Here is a 10,567-nt window from a genome sequence, read left to right as displayed (position 1 = left end):
ATTCTTTGTTGAGGCTGAAGCAGAGTGACGTGGTGGAGGGAAATGATATTGCGATGCCGCTCCTGTTCCCCTCCTTGTTCATACCATTCCCTCTGCCCGGGAATGCTGTTCCCATGTCCTGTCCTCAGCCTGAGTACCCCCTCCTGCCCAAGCCTCGGCTTAAGTTTTTCTGGAACACCCGCCCCGAACGCCCAGGTCTGGCCAAGGGCCTCCTCGGGTCCCTTCTCGCCCATCACACTTGCTGCGGTGGAGTAGCCAGGGAGGGCAGGAGGGAAAGAGCACAAGCATGGGGGTAGGGACACAAAGAACTCAGACGTCCAATCCCCTGCCTGCTCTTCAGACTGTGCTCACGGGCGCCACCTGGGCATCCTGCAATAGAAGCATTCTGACTCAAGAACCAAAATGCTAACCCACTTGCGGGGGCACAGGACTACGCTCTGAGTCAAGAGGATCCACGGGGTTTGAGGAACACAGACCACAGCCAAACAGGAAGCTCCACCTGCTAGAAAAAGTTGGTCCTTGCCAAGGAATCATCTTTAGCAGAGAAGGAAGCAAAAGTTTCTGGCTGTTTGCCTGAGCATTTGTTTTTGTCCCAAAATAGCTGGTGGAGCTTCTCACCAGCTGCCAGGTACCCAGACTGCCTTCCAGTGGAGGCGGCTCCAGAGGACGAGGCCCTGAGGAGCAGCTGCCCTGCTCAGGGGGTATGGGCTTCGCGTCACCTCGTCCTTCCCACTTCAGGCTTGTGAGAGCCCTTAATTCCCTGCACGTGCACCGCTGCTGCAACCAGGGACCCCAGGGGTAAGTGTCTTCCTGACTTACGTGCTCAGCGAGGAGAGACCGGATGCGAGCTAACATCTGGCCACCAGCAAAATGCCCAACAACTTGCGGACTTCATACTAAAAGTCCTCCCTTGAAACTTTATTGACAAAATGTCCTTAAGGCTGGCATTAAAGCCATTTCACATTCCATTCCTTGAGACTTAGAAATTTTCAGTTTAAGTCAAATAAAGTTATGGCTATTAATATTTCCTCTAAAATACCTTAAGTTTCACTAGAGTAATTTTAAATAAAATAATCTATGTCCTGGATCAAAGGTCCAGGACAAACTTTTAATCTTTTTTATATTTATTTATTTGACTGCAACAGGTCTTAGTTGTGGCAAGTCAATAGGTCAGCATGTGGGATCTAGTTCCCTGACCAGGGATCAAATCTGGGCCCCCTGCAAGGGGAGCACAGAGTCTCAGCCACTGGACCACCAGGGACATCCCTGGAAACTTTTCCTAAAGGGCCTAAAAAAGTATTTTCAGCACTGTGGGCCCTGTCAGTTATAGCTGCTCAGCCCGCTGCTCAAGAACCCTGGGAGCCGTGGACGACAACAGAAACAAATGGATGGGGCTGTGTCCTAATGTAAAGTCATTTATGAAATCAGGGGGTCAGCCAGCTGTGTGCGGCCTGCTCTGCTCTGCCCTGCCCTAAGTCAAACTGTGAATCCCAACTAGGCTTTAATTCAGGTAGTGATGGAAAATACCTAATAAATTATGAATTCTAAATCAGCAATGGAACTGCCTACATTTTAAAAACATGGTTTTCTAAAATCAATGATCAGAATAAAATTAAAACTATTCTCTGAACTATAAACTACACAGCATGTTGCTAATTTATATAAAATGGGAACAGTACCTAAAATGTCACTATTTAGAAAGGGTAATTCAAGCCCTTAGAACTGTGGTGAACAGTGGCTCTGAAGTCAGCCAGACCTGGGTCCAAATTATGGCCCTAGCCATGGTGTTAGGGCCTCAGATTTCCTTGATATTAATAGTACCCACCTATTTGGCTGCTATGCCAGGTACAGAGTAAGTCCCAAGTAAGTGCTGGCTAAACAGTGAACCCCAATGTCCCCAAACTCATCAGTAGCTATTTTTTGGTCAATAGCTAGACATGTTCATCTAGTCTGTAAAAGAATTGGGAGTTTTTTAAAAAACCTGATCTCTATACCTTCAGTAAGTGCCTCACACAGAAATGCAGGGATCTAAAACTTGGCAGATGGAAGACAGGAAAGAAATACAAGAAAAATGTGCAATATGCAATGGAAATCGGAGGAAATCATTGTATTATAGAATTTTTAGATAAAACTGCTCGTATAAATCTTATCCCTGTCAAAACATAGCACAGGGACTGGAGGGATCAGAAAACCAGGGGCAGTGGTGGCCTGTGGGGAGGGAGGTCTTATGTTTCCATCTACTTCTGCAGTGCAGCCTTCAGTAAGAACAAACCGCAGCCTCTCGGGTTTCTACGCAGCGGAAGGCAGCAACCACCCACACCCCCCGTGAAAATAAAAAATGTCTCCAGACGCTACTAAATGTCCTCGGAAGAGGAGGAAGCTAAATCACCTCACTTGAGAAGTAATGCTCAGGGCCTGCCAAGTAGAGAACCCCAACCTCTAAGAAAAAGTTCTAGAACAGGCATGCTCTGTTTTATGGGATGCATTTTGGCATATGAAATGAGACTGACATTACAAAATTTAGAAACAGTTGCAGCCTCTTGGTTTTCCTTTGTCAAAATTCCCCACGATGGATTCTCCACTGAGGCCCTTGCCATAATATGAAGTATTGGACGGGGTGTCAGGAAGTGTGGCCTGCGATCCTGGATCCCCTCAGATGCTATGTCATCAGCCCCAGGCCTGGCTTCACATGCCTCAGCTGTAAAAGGAGAAGCCTGGTTGGCCTCTAACTTCATCTTCCAGCTCAAAAAATATGATTCTCCTAGGAGCGCCATCGTAAGACCTGGCTTCCTTTATCCCCTCTGACCAGGGCACTAGGAAGCTCCCAACAGGAGGCTCCCTGTGCTTATTCTTCTGGAATAAAGGACATCAACCCGTGTCTTTATGCCGTAACACTGCGAGTTGTTGAGATCATCTAATATCCCAATATGAAGGAATGTTTAAATGCTGCTGCTGCTAAGTCACTTCAGTCGTGTCCGACTCTATGCGACCCCATAGATGGCAGCCCACTAGGCTCCTCTGTCTCTGGGATTCTCCAGGCAAGAATACTGGAGTGGGTTGCCATTTCCTTCTCCAATGCATGAAAGTGAAAAGCGAACGTGAAGCCACTCAGTCACGCCTGACTCTTAGTGACCCCATGGACTGCAGCCCACCAGGCTCCTCCGTCCATGGGATTTTGCAGGCAAGAGTACTGGAGTGGGGTGCCATTGCCTTCTCCGATGTTTAAATAGTAACATTATTAAATAAAGCCCACCTCTTCCATGTACTGGTGTATTATGGCTTTTACAGCTGGCATGTTGGTGGCATCCATCATCAGGGTGACCGCTTGCCCTTTCCGAATCTTCACCACCCCCTTGAACACCTGCTGATTATTGTAACAGGCAGCCAAAGTAGCAATGGCCATGACCTAAGGATAACGAGAGACAGAAAGCACGTTCATCTCACCTCACGAAAACACGCGAGAAACCGCACTGTAACCAGCCATCGTGAGACGGGAAGGGAGCACGGGCAGAAAGCACCGAAGGGCTAAGATGCAGCTAGCCAAGAGAAAACACCCACACAGAAAGCACGCCAGGACGACCCCAGCTCCCACACTTCCCTTTCTCAGCAACATACAGAATCAAGCGCCCTTTGCAGTTCTCAATAATTCTATAATTTAGTCACAAAAGTTTCTTTTTATTTGAAAAAAATAAAACCACACACACACACACACAATCCAATGTAACATTTTCCATGCTAAGGCAATGAGTTATTAGATCTGAAAAACACATATTCCAAAATAGTATCTGAAAAATTTTCACTATTTTGTTTTTTCTCCCTATTTTTCCTACAATGAACATAATCATTATACATTTTTTAAAAAGTACAGGGGGTTGTGGGGGACAAAAGTAGGGTGCGAGGGGGTATGGTCTCCCATGCTTAAAAGGAAAATTATTTCTAGGATATATGGAAACCTAGATTCCAGCATATGGTTTCCCAGGTGGCACAGTGGTAAAGAAAGAACCTGCAATGCAGGAAACCTGGTTTCAATCCCTGGGTTGGGAAGATCCCCTGGAGAAGGAAATGACAACTCATTCTGTTATTCTTGCCTGGAAAATCCAATGGACCGAGAAGCGCGGTGGGCTACAGTCCACAGGGTCGCAAAGAGCTGGACACAACTAAGCACATGCCCATATGCAAGTCCAGCACAGAGATTTTAGTTCCATCAACTGGGCAAGGCTGGTCATTAGAATCAGACCAAACCAAGTTTCCAAGTCAGCTAAATCCTGTAACTTTCTTCACTTTGAGTTAAAAACGGAAATAACTGGTAACGGGATTTAAAAATTAAGTTCCTAGGTTTCACAGGCTCAGGTTTCATGTTCTGTTACCCCAAGATCTAGGAAAAGGACAGCAAAAGTTAAGTGCTTAATGTTGACTTTTTAATAACAGCTTCACCTGTGTTTCACCCAGCACTCAGAAAATCTGGAGTTGAAGCCCTCGATTTAAATAGTGAGGCTAAGAATCAAAGTAACTAGTTTAGAGTAGCTGATGGGAAAATAGGTTCTAGAATTTTTTGGAAAAGCATAGACTTAATTAATGTCAAGGCTGAGCTGAGTGTGGTGGTTGTGGGGCAAAGAGAGAAAATACACTAGAGTCATCTTTTAAGGAACTCTCCATTCCTAAATACACAGACCAAATAGTAAATGCCTTCCATCATCCCCACCCCCAGCATCCCGCCCTCTCCTCATCGGGCGCCTCGCTCCGTACCTGTGGAATAGCACAGAAGTTAAATATACTCTGGTTTCTAAGTCGTGACAGGTAGGTGATGACGTCGGGGATGTGATGCAGTGCATTGGTGATGAGTTCGTTCAGACACTGCACAGCGAAGTCGATGTTCTCTGGCTTAGCAAAGTCACCCAGCTTCTTCACATACTTGCTCCAAGTCTGGACAGATAAGCAGATTAAAGACAAGTCAGCATGGGCACAAGGGAGCGATGTGTGAGCCACATGAAAGGACCTTTGCAAATAAGAACAATGATATACAAAGTCCATCTTGCCGCTGCCTCACCTTTCAAGACTGAATCTGTTTTAATCACCATGCAAAGGCTATTATAACTACACTCTAACCACAACCCAGAATAAGTTCAGTGTATGGGAAAGTGTCCCTTTGGGACAATTAGTTCAGCACAGATGGAGCAATACTTTGATGACCTCAGGCCAAAAAGGCCTCCTGATTTTCGCAAGGCAATGGTCTACCTCTGAAAAAATAACCAGCTATAACAAAATCAGCTACAACGGCATTGTAAGATAAACGTTAAACATTCGCAAGGTGGCCAGGCCTCAAAATAATTAATGATTAACGTTATGTTCCCAATTCTGATAAGAATATGGCTGAACAAATTATCTCGGGGAAACGAGCGGAGTGTCTACCATAAGAACGTTACCCTCCTTGATCTTAGTAACTTGGAAGTGAAATAACAGCCTCAACTTGAACAACGGGATTGGTTTGATGATCTTTAATGATATTATTTAATGAGTTATTTCTGGAGAAATAACTTCAAAAAGAATGAAGGGATGGAGCCAAAGCAAAAACAATACCCAGCTGTGGATGTGATTGGTGACAGAAGCAAGGTCCGATGCTGTAAAGAGCAATACTGCATAGGAACCTGGAATGTCAGGTCCATGAATCAAGACAAACTGGAAGTGGTCAAACAGGAGATGGCAAGAGTGAACGTCGACATTCTAGGAATCAGCGAACTAAAATTGACTAGAATGGCTGAATTTAATGCAGATGACCATTATATCTACTACTGTGGGCTGGAATCCCTTAGAAGAAATGGAGTAGCCATCATGGTCAACAAAAGAATCCGAAATGCAGTACTTGGATGCAATCTCGAAAACAACAGAATGATCTCCGTTCGTTTCCAAGGCAAACCATTCAATATCACAGTAATCCAAGTCTATGCCCCAACCAGTAATGCTGAAGAAGCTGAAGTTGAACGGTTCTATGAAGACCTACAAGACCTTTTAAACACACACCCAAAAATGATGTCCTTTTCATTATAGGGGACTGGAAAGCAAAAATAGGAAGTCAAGAAACACCTGGAGTAACAGGCAAATTTGGCCTTGGAATGCGGAATGAAGCAGGGCAAAGACTATTAAGAGTTTTGCCAAGAAAATGCACTGGTCATAGCAAACACCCTCTTCCAACAACACAAGAGAAGACTCTACACATGGATATCACCAGATGGTCAACACCGAAATCAGACTGATTATATTCTTTGCAGCCAAAGATGGAGAAGCTCTATACAGTCAACAAAAACAAGACCAGGAACTGACTACGGCTCAGATCATGAACTCCTTATTGCCAAATTCAGACTTAAATTGAAGAAAGTAGGGAAAACCACTTGACCATTCAGGTACGACCTAAATCAAATCCCTTATGATTATACAGTGGAAGTGAGAAATAGATTTAAGGGACTAGATCTGATAGATAGAGTGCCTGATGAACTATGGACGGAGGTTTGTGAGACTGTACAGGAGACAGGGATCAAGACCATCCCCATGGAAAAGAAATGCAAATAAAGCAACATGGCTGTCTGGGGAGGCCTTACAAATAGCTGCGAAAAGAAGAGAGGCGAAAAGCAAAGGAGAAAAGGAAAGATATAAGCATCTGAATGCAGAGTTCCAAAGAACAGCAAGAAGAGATAAGAAAGCCTTCCTCAGCAATCAATGCAAAGAAATAGAGGAAAAGAACAGAATGGGAAAGACTAGAGATCTCTTCAAGAAAATTAGAGATATCAAGGGAACATTTCATGCAAAGATGGGCTCGATAAAGGACAGAAATGGTATGGACCTAACAGAAGCAGAAGATATTAAGAAGAGGTAGCAAGAATACACAGAAGAACTGTACAAAAAAGATCTTCAAGACCAAGATAATCATGATGGTGTGATCACTCACCTAGAGCCAGACATCCTGGAATGTGAAGTCAAGTGGGCCTTGGAAAGCATCACTATGAACAAAGCTAGTGGAGGTGATGGCATTCCCGTTGAGCTATTTCAAATCCTGAAAGATGATGCTGTGAAAGTGCTGCACTCAATATGCCAGCAAATTTGGAAAACTCAGCAGTGGCCACAGGACTGGAAAAGGGCAGTTTTCATTCCAATTCCAAAGAGAGGCAATGCCAAAGAATGCTCAAACTACCGCACAATTGCACTCATCTCACACGCTAGTAAAATAATGCTCAAAATTCTCCAAGCCAGGCTTCAGTAATACATGAACCATGAACTTCCTGATGTTCAAGCTGGTTTTAGAAAAGGCAGAGGAACCAAAGATCAAATTGCCAACATCCGCTGGATCATGGAAATAGCAAGAGTTCCAGACAAACATCTATTTCTGCTTTATTGACTATGTCAAAGCCTTTGACTGTGTGGATCAAAATAAACTGGAAAATTCTGAAAGAGATGGGAATACCAGACCACCTGACCTGCCTCTTGAGAAACCTGTATGCAGGTCAGGAAGCAACAGTTAGAACCGGACATGGAACAACAGACTGGTTCCAAATAGGAAAAGGAGTACGTCAAGGCTGTATATTGTCACCCTGCTTATTTAACTTAGATGCAGAGTACATCATGAGAAACGCTGGACTGGAAGAAACACAAGCTGGAATCAAGACTGCCAGGAGAAATATCAATAACCTCAGATATGCAGATGACACCACCCTTATGGCAGAGAACTAAAAAGCCTCTTGATGAAAGTGAAAGAGGAGAGTGAAAAAGTTGGCTTAAAGCTCAACATTCAGAAAACGAAGATCATGGCATCTGGTCCCATCACTTCATGGGAAACAGATGGGGAAACAGTGGAAACAGTGTCAGACCTTATTTTGGGGGGCTCCAAAATCACTGCAGATGGTGATTGCAGCCATGAAATTAAAAGACGCTTACTCCTTGGAAGCAAAGTTATGACCAACCCAGACAGCATATTGAAAAGCAGAGATATTACGTTGCCAACAAAGGTCTGTCTAGTCAAGGCTATGGTTTTTCCTGTGGTCATGTATGGATGTGAGAGTTGGACTGTGAAGAAAGCTGAGTGCCAAAGAATTGATGCTTTTGAACTGTGGTGTTGGAGAAGACTCTTGAGAGTCCCTTGGACTGCAAGGAGATCCAACCAGTCCATTCTGAAGGAGATCAGCCCTGGGATTTCTTTGGAAGGAATGATGCTGAAGTTGAAACTCCAGTACTTTGGCCACCTCCTGCGAAGAGGTGACTCATTGGAAAAGACTCTGATGCTGGGAGGGATTAGGGGCAGGAGGAGAAGGGGACCACAGAGGACGAGATGGCTGGACGGCATCACTGACTCGATGGACGTGAGTCTGAGTGAACTCCGGGAGTTGGTGATGGACAGGGAGGCCTGGCGTGATGCGATTCATGGGGTCGCAAAGAGTCAGACACGACTGAGCGACTGAACTGAACTGAACTGAATGATGTTATTTAGGGGGTTCTCTGAAGCTAGCAAATAACTTACTTTTATTCTTAGGTATTCTTAAACTTCCTAAAGAATAACACTTATTATAACTTTATACACTCCCCAAAAGAAATGACTGGGCCTAAAAGGACTAACAGATTTAATGGAAAATCAAATTTGTTTTCTATTCTTAACTTGCACCTAGACTCACTCTGATTGATGGTACTCAACTATCCTGCAGAACCTAGAGAAAAATGTTAATGAGTGCCTATGTAACCATCCGCCAGCTTCAGCAGTACTGACGCTTGGCTTCCACCACTCCAGCCCCTAAATTATTTTAAAATCCCAATAATCATTGTATTTATCATTTTATCCTGATATGTTATCATTTAATATTTTATTATAAATTTCTAAAAGACCAGGACCCTTTCTTGCACATATATCTTATCACAACTAAAAGTTAACTAAAGATAAATGTTTAATACAGATTTTCCAGTTAGCAGCCATGTTGTCCCAGTGTCTGATTTTTCCCCACTTAGTTTCCTCCAATGAGGATCGTAAACAAGCAAGGTCCATGTGCTGTATCTGGTTGATGTCACTTAGGTCCCTCTTAGGTCCAGGTGCTCAGTTTTTATTTCACTCCTCAGTGTGGCCCAGTCCAGGAAGAGAAGCCTGGCTGGTCAGTGTCCACGTCCAGCTCAAGGGGCCAGTGCTCTCCAGCTGCTCTAGGCTTCGCCACGGCCCTCGCAGACTCACACCGTCTGACAAGGAGCACCCGTTTGGGCTGAGCTACTCTGCAGCTGCTCTGGCTTTGTCCTGCACACATTCTGCTGCTTTCGTTTGCGGAGCTGGTGTTTCGTCTGCACCCTTTTGTGGTTTGGAGTTCCTGGGGATGTTCTGTCACTTGTGCTTTTGGACATGTTATCCATGAGCTAGGTTTTGGGCATAGCTTGAGTTTTTTCATCTTTTTTTACCCCCCTTTAGTGAAAATCTGGAAAAATCCAAAAACTATGATACAGGAGCCAAGCCTCTGAGTGGGACACCCACTCATAGTTATACCCACCACTGGAGAAAGCCTGTCCAAGAGAAAGGGGACACAGCCTGAACTCCTAGATGGATGCAGCCAGTCTCCCTGAAGCAACTTAATTCCTAACCTAGTCTACACATTCTCCTGTGTTGTCTAAGGGACCTTGATTTGTGTTTCTGTCACTTGCAACCAAGAGGATGTAATGGTTTGTTGTCAGAGAGCGTTCAAAATTCTTTCTCCCCAAACCCCCTGAAGCTGTTACCTCCTGAGGCCAAAACTCTCTTCCTTCTCGCTGGTCTTCCAGATAATCCCGGATGATGTTTGTTTTCTGCAGGAAAAGGCCCATAGAGTTGGCTCGCTCTGTGTCTTCACCAATTAAGGGGTCTTCTAACTCTGAGGCCGAGAAGAGACGGGAGAGGCCAATTCCCACTAGCCCAGCAACATAGTGACAGTACTGTAAGAAAATTTTTAGAGTACTTTAACAATGAAACTTCTACTAAAATGGAAACACTAGAAATCATTAGCTGCGAAAAACCAGGTTCCAAAGAGAGTGTAAAAGATCTCATTTCGCTTTAAAAACACACACACATTATATACCATGTACATGTAAGGAGTAAAAAACATTCCAAGAAGGATGAACACAAAAGATTTAACAAAAATGATCTCTGGCTCAGAGATCTGTGGTCTCTAGCTCATGTGATATTTCTCTTTTTTTTTTTTTTACTATATTTTCTATATCTTTATATATATATACAATGCACACACACTGCTTTTGGAATAAAAGGTTATTGGAAAAATAACCGAGTACAGTAAACTTTCTGATATCTGAAACTGGGGACCCTGAGGGAATAAGGAATATTCTAACAAAAACTAGAATACTAAGTAGAGTTTAATCTTGAAGACATTTAAGATCTTGCAGCGTCTCAAAATCTTCATTATGTAAAAGAATGTCATGGTAGTACTTTGTTTTTTGGTTTGTTTTTTTTTAACATAATGAGGATGTGTTTTAAGCTCTGTGTATTAAGTCCTCAGAAACAACCCAGTGGTAACATCATAAGACTGTTAAGTGTTTATGAGGAGACATTACCACTGGGTTA

The 10,567-nt window shown here is 43.8% G+C and overlaps 1 protein-coding gene and 1 long non-coding RNA gene across 4 annotated transcripts in view; one reads left to right on the top strand and one right to left on the bottom strand.

Annotated features, from left to right (window-relative positions):
* FDFT1 (farnesyl-diphosphate farnesyltransferase 1) overlaps nt 1-10,567 on the bottom strand; it is a 31,828-nt gene that overhangs the window by 5,997 nt on the left and 15,264 nt on the right. For 2 of the 3 annotated variants that reach the window (XM_004004451.6, XM_027964618.3), the window contains 3 exons: nt 9,733-9,924; nt 4,747-4,923; nt 3,254-3,406 (listed from right to left, as the gene is read on the bottom strand). In XM_004004451.6, coding sequence (XP_004004500.1) covers nt 3,254-3,406; nt 4,747-4,923; nt 9,733-9,924 — 522 coding nt within the window. The remainder of the gene's footprint in view (nt 1-3,253; nt 3,407-4,746; nt 4,924-9,732; nt 9,925-10,567) is intronic. The other variant, XM_042243553.2, reaches the window with a different exon arrangement.
* LOC121818672 (uncharacterized) lies at nt 647-10,267 on the top strand. The gene is made up of 2 exons (XR_006058695.2): nt 647-798; nt 2,250-10,267. It is a non-coding gene; the product is annotated as an uncharacterized LOC121818672 (long non-coding RNA).

Source organism: Ovis aries, chromosome 2 (genome assembly GCF_016772045.2).
Source record: "Ovis aries strain OAR_USU_Benz2616 breed Rambouillet chromosome 2, ARS-UI_Ramb_v3.0, whole genome shotgun sequence".
In the NCBI taxonomy this organism is placed as follows: domain Eukaryota; kingdom Metazoa; phylum Chordata; class Mammalia; order Artiodactyla; family Bovidae; genus Ovis; species Ovis aries.
Note: the sequence above shows the minus strand (reverse complement) of the source record. Positions and strands in the feature narration are given on the sequence as shown.